The sequence below is a fragment of the Mobula birostris genome, chromosome 9, assembly GCF_030028105.1.
Source record: "Mobula birostris isolate sMobBir1 chromosome 9, sMobBir1.hap1, whole genome shotgun sequence".
Classification (NCBI taxonomy): domain Eukaryota; kingdom Metazoa; phylum Chordata; class Chondrichthyes; order Myliobatiformes; family Myliobatidae; genus Mobula; species Mobula birostris.
The window spans coordinates 86,113,026-86,136,105 of record NC_092378.1 but is presented as its reverse complement, the minus strand read 5'-3'; the positions used below and the strand labels follow the sequence as shown (position 1 = coordinate 86,136,105).

The 23,080-nt window shown below is 44.5% G+C and overlaps 1 protein-coding gene across 1 annotated transcript in view; it reads left to right on the top strand.

The window, feature by feature from the left end:
* The window catches only part of mlst8 (MTOR associated protein, LST8 homolog (S. cerevisiae)), a 32,809-nt gene extending 11,290 nt beyond the window's left edge, over positions 1–21,519 (top strand). The window contains exons 5-8 of the mRNA XM_072268353.1: positions 1,279–1,431; positions 7,202–7,326; positions 19,383–19,546; positions 20,447–21,519. Coding sequence (XP_072124454.1) covers positions 1,279–1,431; positions 7,202–7,326; positions 19,383–19,546; positions 20,447–20,565 — 561 coding nt within the window. The 3' untranslated portion in view covers positions 20,566–21,519. The remainder of the gene's footprint in view (positions 1–1,278; positions 1,432–7,201; positions 7,327–19,382; positions 19,547–20,446) is intronic.
* The last annotated feature ends 1,561 nt before the right edge of the window (positions 21,520–23,080 follow it).

Sequence of the window (23,080 nt, the reverse complement as noted above, 5' to 3'; positions counted from 1 at the left end):
GGATTTGCAGCTGGAGATCCATGCTTCAGTTTACATTAATTGCCAGTGTGTGGCAATGCTGTTCTTTACAAAGTTTTTTTTCTGTAGCTTTTTGGTTCTGAAATAACATCCCCCAACCCAGCCTAATCTCATTTGACACCCCAGACCTCATTACACCCTTGAGCTGAATTTCAGAAATGAGGTGGGATGATCATCATTTGCATAAAGGCAGCATTTCTCTCACAGTAAGTGGTCCGGGGAAAATGAAAGACCTTGGAATTTGAAGAGAATAGTCCAGTAGTGGGAGCCATCCCTTGGCAAATGAAAATGGGTATTGTAGAAGGCCATACATCTTAGAAAGATCTCACTGGAAAATGCCATGAGCATAGTCATGGGCACAACCATCTTCATTTGCTTCAGAAATGGCCTCTCCTCCAGCATGAGGTCAGAGGGGAGATGTTTGCAAGTGGCTGCTCAATGTCCTGTTCTAGTTGCAATTACTGTGAATGTAGCAGTTTGTTCAAGTAAAACATCTTTTTGGTGTGGATAAAGAACAAATAAAGTACCAGACAATGACCAGCACTAAAAAGCAAATTAAACACTTTTCCCCTTGATGTTCAAAGACATTGAGTGCTCCCTTGTGATTGCTCATTGTTGACTAGGGATTTAACTGTGCTCTGAAGCCATATGACTCGATTCCTTCATGTTGCTGGATCTGGACACTGGAACTCCTAAGCCATTGGGCACCATGGGGGGTGGGGATATGCAGGGGAGGGGCATACCTTTACCACTAGTCCTGCAGGAAGGGCATTCAGGGCTGAACTGAATACTGACCTTGACTGTGATCCCCACAAAACAGCTTTTGTTTTGAAATGACACCAGTCACACTGCAGGATTGTGATGGAATACACTTGTCTGGAAGTGAGCACCTCCACAATGCTTTACATAATCCACTCAACCTCAATTAAATGTTCAATCTGTAATCTCTTGTTATTGATCCACTTTCTAGAGTGAATAGTAAATCCACATCTAGTCCATCAAAGGTTTTCATTAAATCTCCCTCAACCTTCTGTTTTCTAAGAATGACCTTAGTTCCTGCAGTCTCTTATAACTTTGTACTGACAATGTTTGATACTGATTCCCAAAATCCCTAAACAGGCCATTGTGTATTATTAACAGCAGCTCCAGGATGTTCACATACCTGCACACCTGTTCATTCTCCTTGACAAGTTTCAGTTCCATTTTGGACTCTTCCTAGCTGTGCAGATTGTATCCATGGGTTTTGTTCTGTCTTTGTAGGCAGAGCTAATTGTTGGTGATCAGAGTGGAGCCATTCACATCTGGGACCTGAAAACTGACCACAATGAGCAGCTGATCCCTGAGCCAGATGTATCAGTTAATGCTGTTCACATTGATCCAGATGCAAGCTACATGGCAGCAGTAAACAGTTCGGTAAATTATTTGGAACCTCAATCATAGCGCGCGTCTTCATGATGTGCTCAAAATTAGATGGGAACAACGTCTTGAGGTCTGCACTTGCGTGATGGTGGCACTGGTGATGGAGAGTGAGCTGTTTGTAAGGTGGGGCTGGAATCATCAAGATAGGCTAAACAACTTGCCAAGCATCTATACAGCACCTCTCAAGCCAACATTATGTGCCAGTTAGTATTCCCATCCTCAAGTTCCCCCTGGGTTATACACCACTCTGATTTGGGCATATTTGCCCGAACAATCAAATTCCTGGACACTTCCTCCCTCACAGCTGTCGTTCCAGAAGGCCATTCATCTTAGGTTTTCAGGGACTATTAAAGATGGGCAATAAAGATGACCATCCCCATCCCCTCTTTCTGAATAAAAAAAATTTTTGTATCTGAATCTGAATCCCTGAATGAATTTGAGGGAGGGGGAAGGGAGGTCTGCTTGATGTTTCTGAAAGAATGCTGGAAGCACTCATTTGCTCAGCACATCTGTGCAAAGTGAAATAGGTAATATGGTCGGTTAAAGACTATTTCATCAGTCATTTTAAAGAAAGACAAGGAAAATTAGTTTCAATTTGCAGAGGTAAGAAAGGGAACATCTGGGTTGAGGGGATTGTGTTTGATATTGAGGAAGAATGCAGAGAAACACACCCTGCAGGCTATTCAACTGAACTTTATTGATAATGCTGCTTGTACGATATATGAACTACTCCCGTGTGGGAGCAACAAATTGGGTGGCTAAGGATTAACCCATTAACTACCACCTCATACACAAAATGCTGGAGGAATTCAGCAGGCCAGGCAGCACCAATGAAAAAGAGTAAACAGTCGACATTCCGGGCTGAGACCCTTCGTTAGGACAGGGTCTCGGCCTGAAACATCAACTCTTAACTCTTTTCCATAGATGCTGTCTGGCTTGCTGAGTTCCTCCAGCATTTTGTGTGTGTTGCTTTGTGTGTATTTGCAGATTTTCTTGCGTTCGTGAAACTACACAACAGATCACCTTCTTGGAAAAAAAAGAAAATCTAGGTTAAGTTCTTCTTGTCTATAGAACTGCATTGAAAATTACAGTGGCATGCAAAAGTTTGGGCACCCCTGGTCAAAATTTCTGTTACTGTGAATAGCTAAACGAGTAAAAGTTGAATTGATTTCCAAAAGGCATAAAGTTAAAGATGACACATCTCTTTAATATTTTAAGCAAGAAAACTTTTATTTCCATCTTTTACAGTTTCAAAATAACAAAAAAGGAAAAGGGCCCGAAGCAGAAGTTTGGGCACCCTGCATGGCAGTACTGCTCATGTTGATCCATTGTTTAAAAAGGGTTCTAAAAGTAAACCTAGCAATTATCGGCCTGTGAGTTTGACGTCAGTGGTGGGTAAATTGATGGAAAGTATTCGAAGAGATCATATATATAGTTATCTGGATAGACAGGGTCTGATTAGGAACAGTTAACATGAATTTGCACGTGGAAGGTCGTGTTTGACAAATGTTATTGAATTTTTTGATGAGGTTACTGGGAAAGTTGACGAGGGTAAAGCAGTGGATGTTGTCTATATGGACTTCAGTAAGGCCTTTGACAAGGTTCCACACAGAATGTTAGTTAGGAAGGTTCAGTCATTAGATATTAATATTGAAGTAGTAAAATGGATTCAGCAGTGGCTGGATAGGAGACGCCAGAGAGCAGTGGTGGATAACTGTTTGTCAGATTGGAGGCTGGTGACTAGTGGTGTGCCTCAGGGATCTGTACTGCGTCCAGTGTTGTTTGTCATATACATTAATGATCTGGATGATGGGGTGGTAAATTGGATGAGTAAGTATGCAGATGATACTAAGATAGGTGGAGTTGTGGATAATGAAGTAGGTTTTCAAAGCTTGCAGAGAGATTTAGGCCAGTTAGAAGAGTGGGCTGAAAGATGGCAAATGGAATTTAATGCTGATAAATGTGAGCTGCTACATTTTGGTAGGACTAATCAAAATAGGACATATATGGTAAATGGTAGGGCATTGAAGAATGCAGTAGAGCAGAGGGATCTAGGAATAATGGTGCATAGTTCCCTGAAGGTGGAATCTCATGTGGATAGGGTGGTGAAGAAAGCTTTTGGTATGCTGGCCTTTATAAATCAGAGCATTGAGTATAGGAGTTGGAATGTAATGTTGAAATTGTACAAGGCATTGGTGAGGCCAAATTTGGAGTATTGTGTACAGTTTTGGTCACCAAATTATAGGAAAGATGTCAACAAAATAGAGAGAGTACAGAGAAGGTTTACTAGAATATTACCTGGGTTTCATCACCTAAGTTACAGAGAAAGGTTGAACAAGTTGGGTTTTTATTCTTTGGAACGTAAAAGGTTTAGCAGTCCTCTTTTATTGTCATTTAGTAATGCATGCATTAAGAAATGATACAATATTTCCTCCGGTGTGATATCACAAAACACAAGACAGACCAAGACTGAAAAACTAACAAAACCACATAATTATAACATATAGTTACAACAGTGCAACAATACCATAACTTGATGAAGAACAGTCCATGAGTACAGTAGAAAGTTTAAAGTCTCTCAAATGTCCCACATCTCACGCAGACGGGAGAAGGAAGAAAAACTGTCCCTGCTATGCCCAACCACAGTTTGACTCTGAGTCGTCTGAAAACTTCGAGCCTCCGATCAGCTCTCCGACACCGACTACCAAGCACCATCTCTATCCGAACGATTCGACCTCAATCTTGGTCGCCAACAGCAGGCAAAGCCAGGGATTTTGAGGTCTTCCCTCCAGAAGATTCTCGATCGCGCAGTAACAACAGCAGTGAACCTGCGTTTCAGAAATTTCTCCAGATGTTCCTCTGTGCTTTCACGTCTGTCTCCATCAAAACAGAATTATCCATGGCCCCTATTTAACGGATACGATATCATTTTCACCGGAGGGCTGTGCACGTGCAGGGGGACTTGATAGAGGTGTTTAAGATTATGAGAGACATAGATAGAGTTGACATGGATAGGCTTTTTCCATTGAGAATGGGGGAGATTCAAACAAGAGAACATGAGTTGAGAGTTAAAGGGCAAAAGTTTTAGGGGTAACATGAGAGGGAACTTCTTTACTCAGAGAGTGGTAGCTGTGTGGAACGAGCTTCCAGCAGAAGTGGTTGAGGCAGGTTCGATGTTGTCATTTAATGTTAAATTGGACAGCTATATAGACAGGAAAGGAATGGAGGGTTATGGGCTGAGTGCAAGTCGGTGGGACTAGCTGAGAGTAAGAGTTCGGCACGGACTAGAAGGGCCGAGATGGCCTGTTTCCATGCTGTAAATGTTATATGGTTACTTAGTAACACCCCCTTTGGCAGGTATCACAGCTTGTAAACACTTTTTGTAGCCAGTTAAGAGTCTTAAAATTCTTGTTTGGGGGATTTTCGCCCATTTTTCCTTGCAAAAGGCTTCTAGTTTTGTGAGATTCTTGGGCCGTCTTGCATGCACTGCTCTTTTGAGGTCCATCCACAGATTCTCGATGATGTTTAGGTCGGGGGACTGTGAGAGCCATGGCAAAACCTTCAGCTTGCACCTCTTGAGGCAGTCCATTGTGGATTTTGAGGTGTGTTTAGGTTCATTATCCTGTTGTAGAAGCCATCCTCTTTTTATCTTCGGCTTTTTTACAGACAGTGTGATGTTTGCTTTCAAAATTTGCTGGTATTTAATTGAATTCATTCTTCCCTCTACCAGTAAATGTTCCCGGTGCCACTGGCTGCAACACAAGCCCAAAGCATGATTGATCCACCCCCGTGCTTAACAGTTGGAGAGTATTCTTTTCATGAAATTCTGCACCCTTTTTCCTCCAGACATACCTTTGCTCGTTGCGGCCAAAAAGTTCTATTTTAACTTCATCAGTCCACAGGACTTGTTTCCAAAATGCATCAGGCTTGTTTAGATGTTCCTTTGAACCTTTTGAATAGAACTTTTTCTCTGAGAGAGGAGGTTACATAGTGGCTTTGTTTTCTCTGCCAAATCGGGAATGAACTCCAGATGGTTTACCATGCCAAGGAAATTGCGAATCTCTGATACATTCATAGGTTGTCCATGAACTCCTGCCAGTTTGTCTGAATCTGGTTGCATTCCCTCTGAGTATAGTTGGTGGCCAAGAACTTCACCTCCAACTTTGCAAGTTCTCATTTATTTTTGTTGAGGGTAATTCCAGCCTGTTTCAGTTTGACCAAGGCAGCTTCCATTCTTTTGTCATGTTCCTCATCTGAGCCTCCCAAGATGAATAAATCATCCATGTGGCAGACTACTCCCTCCAAAATTTGGTTCATCCTCATCTGATAGAGTTTAGGGGCTGATGAGATGCCACAAGGGAGTCTCTTGAAGGATAGCTTCCATATGGTGTCACTGTGGTCAGTAGGGCATTGCTCCTGGCCCTAGTTGGATAAGGCACTCTTCTTTCAGCACCCTTAGCCCGTGAACAATTCTGGGTACTTCTGCCACTGAACATTGTTTAGTGAATCCAATGAGGTTCATCTTCTTGATGTATGTCGTCCCAGTAATGGTGAGGAGAGATTCTGAACATAGATATCCTCTTTTAATTGTTTCTTATTTTTACGATGAAAGTAGAAAACATCCCTTTCACACTGAGCTTGTGTTTCCCTGATCCCATGAGCACTCTCTTTGTCGGATTTAGTGTAATGCCTGGTTTCTTCATTAGTTTTATGAACAGGCATTTGGGGATGGCTGTGATATCTGCCCCAGTGTCCATTTTGAAAGCCTCTGCCTCATTTTGCAACTGAACTGTAGTACACCAGCCTTATCTATTTGAATCTAGAGCCCCAAGAAAAGCTCTCTCTTTGTATGAATCATGGTCTTCTTTGACCTCCTGACGAAATGTCTTTGAGTGACACTCGCTTTTATAACGGCCAACTCTATTGCATTGGTGGCATTTCACTTCTTTTGCTGGACAGGGCTCTTTGACGTGGAATGGAGACTTGCTGCTTATCCTGCAGTTAGAGATTGTAACAGCCCTTTGTTTTGCTTGTCATCTGCTTTATCTTCCAGGCAGTATATCAGTGTGCTTACTTGATGCTCTTCTGAAGCCTGGTCTCAAAGCGTCTGAGCCATCTCTCAAAGTCCCCTGGTTCATAAGATAATGGGAAGGGAAGGGAAGGGAAGGTTGCTAGGAACAGAAAAATAGACTAGGTAATCACAAAGAAAAACCCACGTTTGGATTACGGAGATGGGAGGTGTCTTCCACATGTCTTGTGGAAGAATTTTATTGAAGCTGGTGATCTGTGGAATGTGGAGGCTGGAGGGGAGAAGGTGAGGTTGAGGGGAATCTTTCTCTTCCCACTGGTGCTGCCTGACCTGCTGTGCGTTTCTAGCACTTTGTTTTCTCTTTCAGATTTCAGGGATATTCTCGAGTGCCATGGTAGTGTAGCAGTTAGAGTAGCGTTTGACAGCACTAATTCCTGGGGCTGTCTGAAGCATTTTGTACATTCTCCCAGTGACTATGTGGCTTTCTTCCCACATTCCATATGGGTTAGTAACTTGTGGGGAAGCTATGTTGGTGCCAGAAGCCTGACAATGCTTGTGGGCTGCCCCCAGCACATCCTCGGACGGTATTGGTCATTGATGCATACGATGCATTTCGCTCTATGTTTCAATGTTTTGACGTATATGTGACAAAGCTAATCCTTCACCTTTACTTCTTTTTATTTTTGCCCTGATATTTCTGGGTCACTATCTACTTTCTTCATTCATTCCTGCTAGGGTAATTGCTACGTGTGGAACCTGACAGGGGGCATTGGTGATGATGTTACTCAACTCATTCCTAAGACCAAAATTCCAGCTCACAAGCGCTATGCTCTTCGCTGTAAGTTCAGCCCCGATTCCACGTAAGTGTTTTCCTTTTTGTGGCATTCTAATCCCCAGCATACTTGTTACTCAAAATCTTGTTTGGGGACATGGGTGTGCTCTGTAATGTCTCACTGCTAATGTAAAGGTTTCTCTGTAGCAGCAGTGATTGGGTTATGATTTGAGATAAGGGGGGGCTTTCGAATGTGCACCATCCAATGAGAGGCATGTTTTTTTCTTTCTTGTGGGGCCGAGAGAAGTTTTCGCAGGCTTTTGTTCAGCGGAAGATGGTGAGAGAAGATGCCAGAATGGAGAAGTCATAGTCTGCAGGACTGTATGGACTTGGAATGGGAATGGGGTCGGGAGTCGGTGACCAGGGGGAAAATCAATGGAGAACAAACTGGTGGAAAAACCGTGAGCGCCAACATTGCGCATTAGACTGTTTCATGAGAATGGACCCTTTTTCTTTTGTTGTTTCTTTACTAACCCTATAGTCAAATTAAGAATTATAAAGCTCAATCGTTTAATTGCATGTTGTGTACTGTTTGTTATTTTGTGGTACTGATTTGTAACGGGAACACTTCACGCAGCATCCACCCAAACAAGATTTCTCAAGTTTAGCCAGGCCGGAGGCTGTCTCCCCAGAGTAAGCCGCTAGTGGAACCTGAGGGTCACAATTGTGGGGGTACCATTCGGGATTGATTTCATTGGATGCTGTGTGATTACCCTGAACATTGAACCAGTGGGGGAGATATTCGTACTCCAGATGAATTGTTAATTTGCCTGTTAAGTACTGTTAAAGTTGCAATTGTGAACAGAGGTTTGATAAAATGGCGGGCTCAGCTCTCGTTTTAATGCAGATCAGCGATGGCAGAGCAAGCTGAATCACAAGTCGAGTTTCCCACAGCTGGGGATGGAGATTTCAAAGGCAGGATTCTATCAGTTCTGAGGAGTGAGGGAAAGGAGTGGTCGGATTTAGAATGTCTAATTGGTCCCCGTCTCCCAGGGAAGAGTAAGAATGCTGAGTTAGTATCCACCCTTGCCTCTCTGAACCTGGGCATTTTTCCATTTATTCGCCAAAGTCCCAGCTATGCCTATTCTCAGGAACAAAGCCCGCCCCTAAAGGAGAAGAGGAGTATGAGACTTGGGCAGAGCAGACTTCTCAGTTGTTAGATGAGTGGCAGTGCTCTGATGATGTAAAGCGACAGAGATTGGTTGAGAGTTTGAGTGGGCGGGCTGCTGACGTTGTGAGAGCCGTCAGGTTGCGGTATCCCCTAGCAACTATGGGTGATTACATGTAAGCACTGGAAAATGCCTTTGGCCTGACAGGAAGCCCAATGGAGCTCATGGCAGTGTTTCAGAACATGTGTCAGGAGAAGGGGGAGAAGCTTTCTGCCTTCATCTTTCGGCTAGAGAGGCAGCTGAATTACTTACTGCGTAATTCAGAAGTCTCAGGTGGATCGGTTAATAATGGACCAGATAGTAAAGGGCACCCAATCCCAGGACCTGATCGCTTGGGGTCACCGACTGTCGTAAGATGCGTCCCCCTGTCTTGTTTGTTGAACTGATTGAAGAAGTTCAAGAGGAGGAGAATGCGCCAGAGGCGTAAGAGGCCTCAGTCAGCAGGGTACAGTCCTTGGTAGTGGTCCCCGGTGGTGAAGTGACCATAGGTAGCCTGTCCCAGGGATGGTAGAAAAGATGGTGGCAGAGTTGAGAACTGAGATGTCTTGGCTGTTATCAGTGGGTGTGCCCCCCCCATATGATGGAGCTGATGGTGGGGGGGGGCGCGGATCCCCTAAGGGGACGGACAATGCGGAGGGCTGGCTAGTAGCCAGTGTCATGCGAGAAAGGGAGTAAGCTCCCGGCTACCTAAGCAGAGAGAGTCGTTGGGAAAACTTAGAGGCGACCCAGTGAGGGAACAGCCTGGTGTCTCTGGGAGAACCCATTCCCAGCAATATACCAAGGAACCCCCAAAAGCAAAAGACCTTATTCCTGAAGGCTTAGTGGTTCTATGCTTCAGCGTATCATTTCTGATAGAAGGTATTTATGTTAAAGCCATACTCAACACCGCATCGCAGGTCACGTTGTTCTACCGTTCATTTTACAACCAGTATTTGACGCATTTACCATTGACACCATTCAGTGCATTAGAGATCTAGGGTCTTAGTGCAGATGATTATCCATACGATGGTCATTTGTCAGTGAAACCAGAGTTTTAAGAGGTTGATGTGGGAGTGTCTGAGGTCCTTGCTACACTAGTGCTGTATTGTCCGGACCCCACTGACAAGGTCAGTGTTTCAATCCTGGTGGGGACCAACAGTCCTCTGGTAAGGAGGCTGATGGGATCCTGCAAGGAGAAGGCTGGGGAGAGCCTTCTGGGAACATTGTCTGTGCACTTGGTATTTCGAGCTGCTTTTGAAGAAGTGCATGGCTGCATTGGGCCGGGTACTGACTTTAGACGAGGGACTGTGTGGTTCACCCAGTCGAAGCCAAAAGTGTTATGGCCTGGAGAAGTATCAAGAGTGATGGAGACCCCCAAATTTCCCAGAATACCTGAGAACGAGGCCCTCTTAGAAGACCACGAGAGGGAGTCAGGATTTCCTGCTGAGGTACTGGTGAGGCCCGAATTGCAGAAGCCCTCGGTTGTACAGGCAAGCAGGATGGCAGTGATTGTCAGGAACACTACGAAGAGGGAGGTCACGTTCGAGCAGAGGATGCCCCTGGCGCATTTGTTCCCTGTGACCATAATGTCTGGTTTCCCTGTGAGACAAGCCGGGGAGAAACTATTGGAAAAGGGGGCAAAGTTGATCGCTGAGTCATTCAATTTCGGGGACTCCCCAGTTCCTGTGGGTTGGAAGGGGAAGTTGGTAGAGAAGATGTTGAAGCTGGAAAGTGTCTTTTCCACTGACGAGTTTGATGTGGGTTGTTCCAAGAGCACTCGTCACACTATCTGGGTGACCGAGGACACCCCATTCAGAGAGGTCACAGCACCTGGCCCCTGCAGAGGTGGAAGACGTTAGGCAGCATTTGTGTAAGTTGAAGGAAGCTGGGATCATTACTGAGTCTCGAAGCCCCTATGCATCTCCAATAGTAGTGGCCAGAAAGAATGAGAAGGTACGCATGTGTGTGGACTATTGGACTCTGAATAGGCATACCGTCCCTGACCAGTATACTGTCCTCAGGATTGAAGACGCACTGGCCTGTCTGAGTGGTGTGAAGTGGTTCAGTGTGCTGGACTTGAGGAGTGGAAATTACCAGATCCCCTTGAGTGAGGCTGACAAAGAGAAGACAGCATTTATGTGTCCACTGGGTTTCTTCCTGTTCGAAAGGATGCCCCAGGGTATATCGGGAGCCCCTGCAACCTTCCGGTGGGTCATGGAGAAAACAGTGGGGGATATGAACTTGCTTGAGGTATTGGTGTATCTGGATGACCTCATAGTACTTGGGTCCACCTTGGAAGAACATGAAGTGAGGCTACTGAAGGTGTTGGGCTGCCTGAAGGCTGAAGGGTTAAGACTCCCTGGACAAGTGCCACTTCTGCAAGACGTCTGTTAGCTATTTGGGGCACATAGTCTCACGGGGTGGAGTAGCTACAGATCCTGCTAAGATAGAGGTGGTGACCACCTGGCCAAGACCCCAGACTGTGAGCGCTCTGCGCTCGTTCCTCGGGTTCTGTGGTTACTATCGGAGGTTCGTGAAAGGCTACGCAAAAGTGAGTCACCCATTGAATCAGCTTCTGTGCGGTTACCCTCCCTTGGGGAAGAAAGGGAGGGCGGAAAAGGACAGGAGGGTGGAGAGTATTTTAGCCCATCAGAGCCTTTTGGACCAAAATGGGATGCGAAATGTAAAGAGGCCTTTCAGACGCTGAAGGAGCTGCTGACCCAGGCGCTGGTGCTGGCTTTTGCAGACGCCCGATTGCCGTATGTACTGCATATGGATGCCAGCCGAGAGGGCTAAGGGGGCATACTGTATCAGGATCAGGGCACCGGGTTGAGACCCATTGCATTTGTCAGCCGGGTCTGTCGCCCTCTGAGGAAAAACTATCCCACGCACAAATTGGAGTTTCTGGAGTTGAAATGGGCTCTGGTGGATAAGCTGAGTGACTATCTCTATAGTGTCAAGTTTGAGGTGAGGACGGACAACAATCCCCTAACGTTAATCCTGACCTCGGCGTTCACAGCTGGTTCTGCTAGAGAAGTATCGGAGGATTGTGTTGAAGTCACTTCATGAAGATTCTGGACACTTGGTGGTTGAAAAGACCTGTGGATTGCTCAGAGATTGATTTTACTGGCCCTGAATGAAGTCTGAGGTTGAAGAATACTGCAAGTCGTACATTCTATGCATACGGTGGAAGATGCTGCCTACGCAGGCAGCACCTTTGCCCCACTTGCAGAGTGCAAGGCCCCTGGACCTGGTGTGTATGGATTTCCTGTCAATAGAACCTGATGCCAGCAACACAGCGAATGTCTTAGTCATCACGGATCACTACACCAGATATGCGCAGGCTTTCCCTACCAAGGACCAGAGGGGGTCCACGGTGGCCAAAGTGTTATGGGAGAAGTATTTCATTTATTATGGCCTTCCCAGGTGGATACATAGTGATCAGGGACAGGATTTCGAGAGCAGACGCATCCATGAGTTACTGGGCATGCTTGGAGTCAAGAAGTCGAGGACTACGCCCTGTCACCCATAGGGTAATCCCCAGCCAGAGAGGTTCATTCGGACCTTGCTAGACATGGTCAGGACCTTGGAGATCAACGAGAAGAGCAGGTGGAGTCAACATATTGGACATCTGGTCCACAGTTACAACTGTACATGAAATGAAGCTACTGGGTACTCGCCATACTATCTGATATTTGGGTGTGAGGCAAGGTTGCCCATTGACCTTTGTTTTGGTACTGACAAGGGTGACTTACCACCAAAGACTTACCTGAAGTATGTGTCTGATATGAAAAGGAAGCTGAAAAGGGCTTATGAATTAGCTGAGGTTGCAGCTGCCAAGCAGAATCAAGGAAATAAGAGGAGGTGTGATCAAAAGGTGAGGTTCTCCCAACTCCTGCCGGAAGACCAAGTCCTCATAAGGAATTTGGGGCTACCTGGCAAGCATAAGTTGGCTGACTGCTGGGCGGCTACGCCCTTTGTGGTGGAGAGTCAGATGCGAGGCCTACCAGTTTTCTGGGTGAAACCAGAGGATGGGAATGGGCCTGTCGAGATTCTCCATCGGAACCACCTTCTGCCTCTGGGACAAGAGGTGCAGGTTGACCCAAAGCCCAACTTGGTACCTAGTAAGAGGACTCTGCGGTGACCCAGGGCGACTTCAGGGCCAACAGCAGGAGAGGATAAGCCTCCACCTCTGAGAGGGATACTGATTCAGAGGGCCTGGATGTGTGGTATATGCTGCCTTTTGCTAACTCCCCATTGATTGAGAAAAAGACTCCCAGCTCTTCTCCCACTGAGTCAGGTGAAGTTGTTGGTTGGGGGGGAGGGGGTGCTATCTGGACAGCCTGGGTTGCAGCTGGACCCTGCAAGGGATGAAGCAGAGCTTGACCACGGGACAGAGGAGCTGCAGGTGGGCACGAGTGATAGGCCAGGGAAGCATCGCCAGGTAGACCAGAGGTATCCCCAGTCATGTCTGAACCTGAAGAGTTAGGTAAGGGGGAACGGAGGTCTCAGAGAATTAGAAGGCCACCGGATAGGCTGGCCTGTGTAGCAGTGGGGGAACAGAGTGTGGCCCCTACTGTCTTGGAGAGCTTTATCACTGCCTTTTACACCTGGATTGGACTTTGTGCCTTGCAGGAAGGGTTGGCAAATTATCTCAATGCCATAAGGACATGACTAAATTTGGTGGGGGAGAGTGTAATTCTCTGTAAGGTTTCACTGCTAATGTAATGGCTACTCTGTAATGCTAAGGTAATGGCTACTCTGTAGCAGCAATGTTTGGGTTATGACTAGAGATTACGGGGGCTTTGGAATGTGCGCCGTCCAATGAGAGGCGTGTTTTTTCTTCCTTGTGGGGCCCAGAAAAGCTTTCGCGGGCTTTTGTTTGGCAGAAGGTGGAGAGAGTAGATGCCAGAATGGGGAAGTCATAGACCGCAGAATGGAGGTTCCCCTGGTCCTCACCTACCACCCCACCAGCCTCTGGGTCCAACATATTATTCTCCGTAACTTCCACCACCTCCAACGGGATCCCACCACTAAACACATCTTTCCCTGCCCCCCCCCCCCGGCTTTCCGCAGGGATTGCTCCCCAGGTGACTCACTTGTCCGTTTGTCCCCCCGCCATCCCTCCCCACTGATCTCCCTCCTGGCACTTATCCTTGTAAGCGGAACAAGTGCTACACATGCCCTTACACTTCCTCCCTTACCACCATTTAGGGCCCCAGACAGTCCTTCCAGGTGAGGCAACACTTCACCTGTGAGTTGGCTGGGATGATATACTGCGTCTGGTGCTCATAATGTGGCCTTCTATATATTGGCGAGACCCAACGCAGACTGGGAGATTGTTTTGCTGAACACCTACACTCTGTCCATCAGAGAAAGCAGGATCTCCCAGTGGTCATCCGTACCCCATCTGTTATTTATTTATATACACACATTCTTTCTCTCTCTTTCTCCTTTTTCTCCCTCTGTCCCTCTGACTATACCCCTTGCCCAACCTCTGGGTTTTTTTCCCCCTCCTCCCTTTCCTTCTCCCTGGGCCTCCTGTCCCATGATTCTGTCATATCCCTTTTGCCAATCACCTGTCCAGCTCTTGGCTCCATCCCTCCCGCTCCTGTCTTCTCCTATCATTTTTGATCTCCCCCTCCCACTTTCAAATCTCTTACTAGCTCTTCCTTCAGTTAGTCCTGACGAAGGGTCTCGGCCCGAAACGTCGACTGTACCTCTTCCTAGAGATGCTGCCTGGCCTGCTGCGTTCACCAACAACTTTGATGTGTGTTGCTTGAATTTCCAGCATCTGCAGAATTCCTCATGTTTAAATGTTTCTAAGTAAAGTGTATATTTAGTCTTTTATGTTTAAAGTTTTATTTTTGAAAGATTCCTTGTGATTTTTGGACATTTGTGAAATCTTTGACAAGCATTCATAATGTTGAAGGTCTCAACAGCTGATGGGAAATCTATCCCAAGCCAGAAAATGAGGAGGCCTTCCAGGACTATACTCTGGATGTGCTGGATGAAACTGTGTGGCCCAGAGTGTTCCAATAAATCTAAATCTCTGGGCAACTACCTAGGCAGACTGTATCAATAGGTACATTTAATGTCAGAGAACTGTATATAACTTACATCAGAGTCAGAGTTATAAGACAGAAAGATTAAATAAACTATAATAAGACCTTTTATTCTCCCTTTCTTCAGGGAACTATGAGAATGGAAAGTCTTATTTTAGTCTATTGAAGAAGACCATTCAGTAGTGGCTCCCAGAGTATACGCATCAGCCCCATTCCCCTGCGTATCTCTTTGTAACTTTCTCCCTCTCAGTTAGTAGCTTAGAGGAACAGGCCTTTTTGCCCATGCTGTCTGTGTTGACCATGATGCTCATTTAAACTAGTCCCATATGTCTGCATGTGGTCTGTATCTCTCCATTTCCTGGCTGTTCATGTGCCTGTCTTAATATCTCTTCAACGTTGTTTTCATATCTGCTTTAACCACTTGCTCTTTTCATCAGAACTATTTCAGTAAATGCACAGTGCCTATTCATCCCCCTCCCACCCCCCCAGAAGTTTTCATGTTTTATTGTTTTACAACATTGAATCACTGGATTTCATTTGGCTTTTTTTGACACTGATCAACAAAAAAGGCTCGTGTCAAAGTGAAAACAAATTCCTACAAAGTGATCAAAATTAATTATAAATATAAAGCACAAAATGATTGATTGCATAAGTATTCACCTCCCCCCCCCACCCTTTGATATGACACACCAATATGATACATCACTGGTGTAGTCATGGTGTTTCAATTGAATGTAGTAAAATACACACCTGTATCTGGAAAGTCCAACTGCTGGTGAGTCAGTATCCTGGCAAAATCTACACCTTGAAGACAAAAGAACACTCCAAGCAACTCCGTGAAAAAATTATTGAAAAGCGCAAGTCAGAAGATGGATACAAGAAAATTTTCAAGTCACTGAATATCTCTTGGAATACAGTTAAGTCAATCAAGAAAAAGAATGAATGTGGCACAGTTGCAAATCTGCCTAGAGCAGACCTTCCTCAAAAGCTGAGTGACCGTGCAAGAGTGGGATAAGTGAGGGACACCTATGAAAACTCTGGAGGAGCTACAAGCTTCAGTGACTGAGATGGGAGAGACTGTACATACAATAACTGTTGCCCGGGTGCTTCACCAGCCGCAGCTTTATGGGAGAGTGGCAAAGAGAAAGCTACTGTTGAGAAAAAAACTCTCATGAATCTCAGCTAGAGTTTGCCTGAAGGCGTGTGGGAGACTCTGAAGTCAGTTGGAAAAAGCTTCTATGGTCTGATGAAACCAAAATTGAGCTTTTTGGTCATCAGACTAAACGCTATGTTTGGCAGAAGCTAAACTCTGCATATCATCAAAAATACACCATCCCTACCATGAAGCATGGTGGTGGCTGCATCATGCTGTGGGGATGCTTCACTGTAGCAGGCCCTAGAAAGGTTGTGAAGGTAGAGGGTAAAATGAAAGCAGCAAAATACAGGGAAATCCTGGAAGAAAACCTGATGCACTCTGCAAGAGAACTGTGAATTGGGAGATTTGTTTTCCAGCAAGACAGTGATCCCAAACATAAAGCCAAAGCTACACAGGAATGGCTTAAAAACAACATTAATTAATGTCCTGCAGAGTCCAGACTTCAATCCGATTGAGAATTTGTGGCTGGACTTGAAAAGGGCTGTTCACGCATGATCCCCATGCAATCTGACAGAGCTTGAGCACTTTTGTAAAGAAGAATAGGGAAAAATTGCAGTGTCCAGATGTGCAAAGCTGATATAGAGACCTATCCACACAGGCTCGAGGTGCATCTACTAAACACTGACTTGAAGGGGGTAGATAATTATGCAATCAATTATTTTGTGTTTAATAATTGAAATTAATTTAAACCAATTTGTAAAAATTTGTTTTCACTTTGAACAAAAGTCTTTTCTGTTGATCAGTGTTAAAAAAAAACAAATGAAATCCACTGTGATTCAATGCTGTAAAACAATAAAACATGAAAACTTCCAAGGGGTGTAAATGCTTTTTATAGGCACTGTATGTGAAAACTGTACATATCTTGCATTTGTATTATCTTCTACTAAAGTTTAAGGCAAGAGTAAATTAAGATAATTGTGCCGCCTATATGCTTTGCTCTGTCAGATCCAGTATCCATTGCTTCTGCTGCTACTTTCCTAAGCCCTCAATGTAAACCACCTGTTTATTGAATTGATCTTAGCCTTTTTGTGCCTCTGCTTATTTTTCTTGAAGCAGAGGAATCAGACTCTTAACTGAATCAACACTATTGAAACATGTTGGTGGATCAGTTGTTTCAGTGTCATAGGGGGCATCTCACTATGAGAAAATGGCCACCAAGATTCCAGACATAAGCGGTTAGGTAGTTGCAAAACATTTAAGTGGTGGTTCTGGAGTCACACTAAGAAGCCTATGAGCACGTTTTCTGTTATTTATTCCTTGAGGCATTCACGGAACAGGCAACTGAGAAGGGAATGCTGTTAACTTCCCAGTAAAAGCACGTGGCAACTTATCTTAAATGAGTGTTTTCTTTAAGTTCAGTCAGGAATGTCTCTACCACAATCTGCTTATAGTTTTCAGATACATGGAGTTATAACTTTGTATTGTATAATTTATTCAGTGACAGTGTCAGCTCTGAATTTCAGTGGAAAGGAAACCTGCTGAGCCTTCTAGGTGTGAGACATTAATGTCTTGTACTGACTGGATCAGAAATGTTGACGAACTCCTGCTAAGTGTCTCAATGGAATCTGGTAACAGCTGCAATAGGAAGCAAGAAGGTGAAAGTCTACCTTGGAAAGATAGGACTGTGTAGATGAGATTACTATCAGAGCAGCCGTGATCTTATTAAATAATGGAGCAGACTTGAATGACATATATTTGACAAATACATCATAGAACATAGAATAGTACAGCACAGTACAGGCCCTTCAGCCCACAATGTTGTGCCAACACTCAAACCCTGCCTCCCATATAAGCCCCCACCTTAAATTCCTCCATATACCTGTCTAGTGGTCTCTTAAACTTCACTAGTGTATCTGCCTCCACCACTGACTCAGGCAGTGCATTCCACACACCAACCACTCTCGGTAAAAAAAACCTTCCTCTGATATCCCCCTTGAACTTCCCACCCCTTACCTTAAAGCCATGTCCTCTTGTATTGAGCAGTGGTGCCCTGGGGAAGAGGCGCTGGCTATCCACTCTATCTATTCCTCTTATTATCTTGTACGCCGCTGTCATGTCTCCTCTCATCCTCCTTCTCTCCAAAGAGTAAAGCCCTAGCTCCCTTAATCTCTGATCATAATGCATACTCTCTAAACCAGGCAGCATCCTGGTAAATCTCCTCTGTACCCTTTCCAATGCTTCCACATCCTTCCTATAGTGAGGCGACCAGAACTGGACACAGTGCTCCAAGTGTGGCCTAACCAGAGTTTTATAGAGCTGCATCAGTACATCGCGACTCTTAAACTCTATCCCTTGACTTATGAAAGCTAACACCCCATAAGCTTTCTTAACTACCCTATCCACCTGTGAGGCAACTTCCAGGGATCTCTGGACATATACCCCCAGATCCATCTGCTCCTCCGCACTACCAAGTATCCTGCCATTTACTTTGTACTCTGCCTTGGAGTTTGTCCTTCCAAAATGTACCATCTTACACTTCTCCGGGTTGAACTCCATCTGCCACTTCTCAGCCCAGTTCTGCATCCTATCAATGTCTCTCTGCAATCTTTGACAATCCTCTACACTATCCACAACACCACCAACCTTTGTGTCAGCTGCAAACTTGCCAACCCACCCTTCTACCCCCACATCCAGGTCGTTAATAAAAATCACGAAAAGTAGAGGTCCCAGAACAGATCCTTGTGGGACACCACTAGTCACAATCCTCCAATCTGAATGTACTCCCTCCACTACGACCCTCTGCCTTCTGCAGGCAAGCCAATTCTGAATCCACCTGGCCAAACTTCCCTGGATCCTATGCCTTCTGACTTTCTGAATAAGCCTACCGTGTGGAACCTTGTCAAATGCCTTACTAAAATCCATATAGATCACATCCACTGCACTACCCTCATCTATATGCCTGGTCACCTCCTCAAAGAACCCTATCAGGCTTGTTAGACACGATCTGCCCTTCACAAAGCCATGCTGACTGTCCCTGATCAGACCATGATTCTCTATACGCCCATAGATCCTATCTCTAAGAATCTTTTCCAACAGCTTTCCCACCACAGACGTAAGGCTCACTGGTCTATAATTACCCGGACTATCCCTACTACCTTTTTTGAACGAGGGGACAACATTCGCCTCCCTCCAATCCTCCGGTACCATTCCTGTAGACAACGAGGACATAAAGATCCCAGCCAGAGGCTCAGCAATCTCTTCCCTCGCCTCGTGGAGCGGCCTGGGGAATATTCCATCAGGCCCTGGGGACTTATCTGTCCTAATGTATTTTAACAACTCCAACACCTGCTCTCCCTTAATGTCAACATGCTCCAGAACATCAACCTCACTCATATTGTCCTGACTATCATCAAGCTCCCTCTCATCTGTATCTGTATCTCTCACTACATCTGTAGTGATTGTGTCGTATCTAGTTTCTTCTTCGTCCTTTCTTCATAGTGTCTACTTTTCTGGTTAGAACTTTGCCTTTTGCCCTAGTCCTGCTGATTTAATTCTCTCCTCACCGTGGGACCAGCATCTAAATGGAGCTGAGCTGGTTTAATTGTGATTCTATCAGTACAGTATATCTTGACAACTGTTGCAAAGAATATGTATTATGGAACGATCATTCCAACATCTCTTGTGTGTCATTTTATTCCTGTTTCAGCTCTCCTACAATTGTGTGATATATTACACTATTATATACTACGTTAAGCTCTGTTATTCCTTACCACAGACTTCTTGCCACGTGCTCAGCTGACCAGACCTGCAAAATATGGAGGACCTCCAACTTCTCCCTAATGACTGAGCTTAGCATCAAGAGCAATAACCCTGGAGAGACGTCACGTGGCTGGATGTGGGACTGTGCATTTTCAGGGGACTCACAATATATTGTCACAGGTTAGAAGTGAACTATGCAAATAAGGGATTGGTGCTATTTAAGCACTGTTTATTCTAGTACATAGTTCTGCTCTGATATCAGCAGCCAATTTCATATAGACTAATTGCACTCACTCCAATGTCCCTCTTGTGTCTCCAAAGTACAATTAAGTTCCTGGAATAATTTGTAATCTAGACCACTGGGAAAATGTCTCAAGGATTCCTTGTTTGCCAACATAATCTAATAATACCAAAGTTAGATCCCTTGGGTAGTGGACATCAGAAATATCGTAGGAAATCTTTTTAGAGTTGTGTTGGATTGGGAATGAGACTGCATTTGTGGCTGGATAACTTTACATACCCTTTTAAGAAATTCTGCAGTTCTCCACATTTTAGTTCCCAGTCTCCGTTCTGAGTCAGCAAGTTGTGAGTGTGGTTCTCACTCCGAGGCTTGACATGGCTATCATTCCATAGCAATAAAAGAGAGTGCTGTTTTGTTGGAAGTAATGTGTTAAATTGAAATCCCTTTTTTTCTTTTAGAGACAAACATTTATGGAGGCATCCTGAAGACAATTAGGGTGGTCTCTTAAACCCTATTCAACATTAGTCTTTCAACCAACATCATAAAACCTATCCAAGTCTGATTTGACTAATGCGTTATAAGAGTGAATATACCTCAGAAGTATTTAGCTGAAAAATGTGCAGGCACATCCTGTAGTTTTGAATGGCATTGCATAAGTGGGAGATACTATTTTGTTATTTTTAAATGTATGTTAACCTATACAAGTTGTTCATTTGCTTTGGTGACTATCCAGCAAGAGAACTTGTTTGAGAAGATGGAGTTTGCAATATACATGGTATGTAATCTACAAGCTTTCATTCTTTACACAAAAAGGCTAACATCTTTCTTTCCACACACAGCTTCTTCAGATAACCTTGCCCGGTTGTGGTGTGTGGAGACTGGTGAAATTAAACGGGAGTACAGTGGGCATCAGAAAGCAGTTGTTTGCTTGGCCTTCAATGACAGTGTCCTGGGATGAATATCTCCAAAGGATGCGTGCGCATCTTTCCTTCTCTGTGTCCTTTTCCATTCCAAGCACATTAAAATGGATTCCTGTCCATTTGCTGTAGTGAGTCACTATGATCCGAGTTGCTGTGGGCTGGAGCCTTTCTGCATATTCTAATACCAGACTTGATTTTGTCACTTGAGCTGCAAGACGGTAACTTACACAACAGTTAGTAAGCCTCAGCTCTGACACCAGGATTTCAGAGTTGCAGAATGTTGGTGAGTGAAAGGTTTGTGCTGTGCATTTGAACTATGTTAAAGTAACCAGCAGCTCTCCCAAACCGGGACATTCTGACGAGGACTGTAAGCTTTGTAGCATTTAAGGGGATATTAGTGTGAAAAGGTCCATTACGGTTAGTGAAGATGGTAGTTTTGAAGAATGAGTTCTGGATACTTCATGCAATATAATTAACACATAGTAATATTGCATCAGATATCCTGAATTTGTGCAGCATGAAGACATGTAAAACTGTTATGCAACATTCATACAAGTTAAGAATATTGTTAAAGTTATTCTCTCCAGTATCATCATATGCTGCTTGTTCCCTTGGTAATTCAGTCGAAGCGAATGGCAATAGCAATAGGTCTCCTATGTAAACAAGAGAAAACCTGCAGATGCTGGAAATCCAAGCAACACACACAAAACATGCTGGAGGAACTCAGCAGGCCAGGCAGCATCCATTTAAATATTCAAGCCAAAGAAGGCTAGGCATTTTTGCTGCCTGGCCTGCTGAGTTCCTCCAGCATGTTTTGTGTGTTGCTTGGGTCTCCTACATAAGCTGTTCATTCAAGGAAATATGATGAAAATAGTTTTTCCTCTATGGGCATCTGGAGGCAAATGCTTAACACCTAGTGCTATAAAACAGTGCAGTTGGTGGATGTTGAATAATTAATCTGATGCTGTGTGTAATCATTAAAACTTGAAGGAAATTACATATCTGCATTTGATTGGTTACTGCTTTCTTATTTAATGTTTCAAGGTTAATACCTATTATTCTACTGCTCAGTAATTGAATCTGAACCAAATCCTCTCAGCCTCTATTGGTGTTTTATGGCTTACATTGTATTAATGAATGTATGCAATGTGAGGGTCTTTGGGAAGGCCCATCTAAATTTTCAGCACCTCAGCAGTGTTTATAATGAAGTTTGTCCCACACAAATGCTGGCTGAGAATTTCCATGATTTTAATAGTGTTAATTAACAGTGTTTCTCAAGCCAGATTAGTGAGCAACTTGTAAGGGGAATTTGCAGGCTGTATGAGCCTGCAAATTCCCATGAGCATTTTACCCTTTTAGATTAAGATAGTGGAGGGCACAGATCTGTGAGGGGCATTCAAAGGAAGTTTGAAAATTTGTAAGTGGTTTGCACTGTGACCAGTTGAATGTTTAAGAGTGTTGATCAGGTGGTTGTTTTGACCTGGATCCTATCAAGCTTCTCGACTGTTGGAGCTACACTCACCCAGCTGCAGTTCCTCTTGTCTAAGCAGCTGCTAGGTCCGAGTGCAGAAACTGACCCCAGGGACCTGACCTCATATAGATCCTATTCACTAGATCACTTTTTCTTCTACCATCCCATTTATCTTCTTTGGCTTCAATATTTAAATTGCATTCAAGTAAGGGAGGAACAGTCAGAGGGCGAATATTAATGGAGTCCTCTTTTGGGTGTGTGTATTAAATTGAGATCTGTCTCCCCTGTTGGATGCTTCCAGAAGGCCCCATGAAGGCAGGGATATCATTCCCAAATCATTGAATTCATATTGCAATGTGAGAGGGAGAAGCACAAGTCACATGTATCAGTATCGCAAAGGGAATTTCAGAGGCATGAGAGAGGAGCTTGCCCAGGTGGATTGGAGGAGGATACTAGAGGGGATGACGGCAGAACAGAGGTAGCTGAAGTTTCTGGGAATAGCTTACAAGAAGCAGGATAGATGTGTCCCAAAGAAGTTGTTCTCAAATGGCAAAGCTGGGCAACAATAAGACCATAAGATATAGGAGCAGAAGTAGGCCATTCGGCCCATCAAGTCTGCTCCGCCATTCAATCATGGGCTAATCCAATTCTTCCAGTCATTTCCCACTCTCCTGCCTTCTCCCCATACCCGTTGATGCCCTGGCTAATCAAGAACCTATCTATCTCTGCCTTAAATGAACCCAATGACTTGGCCTCCACAGCTGCTCGTAACAACAAATTCCACAGATTTACCACCCTCTGACTAAAGTAATTTCTCTGCATCGCTGTTCTAAATGGACATCCTTCAATCCTGAAGTCAAGCCCTGTTGCCCTAGACTCCCCTACCATGGGAAATAACTTTGCCATATCTAATCTGTTCAGGCCTTCTAACATTCAGAATGTTTCTATCAGATCTCCCCCTCATTCTCCTGAACTCCAGGGAAATACTGCCAGACATTCCTCATACTGTAACCCTTTCATTCCTGGAATCATTCTCGTGAACCTTCTCTCTCCACTGTCAGTATATCCTTTCTAAAATAAGA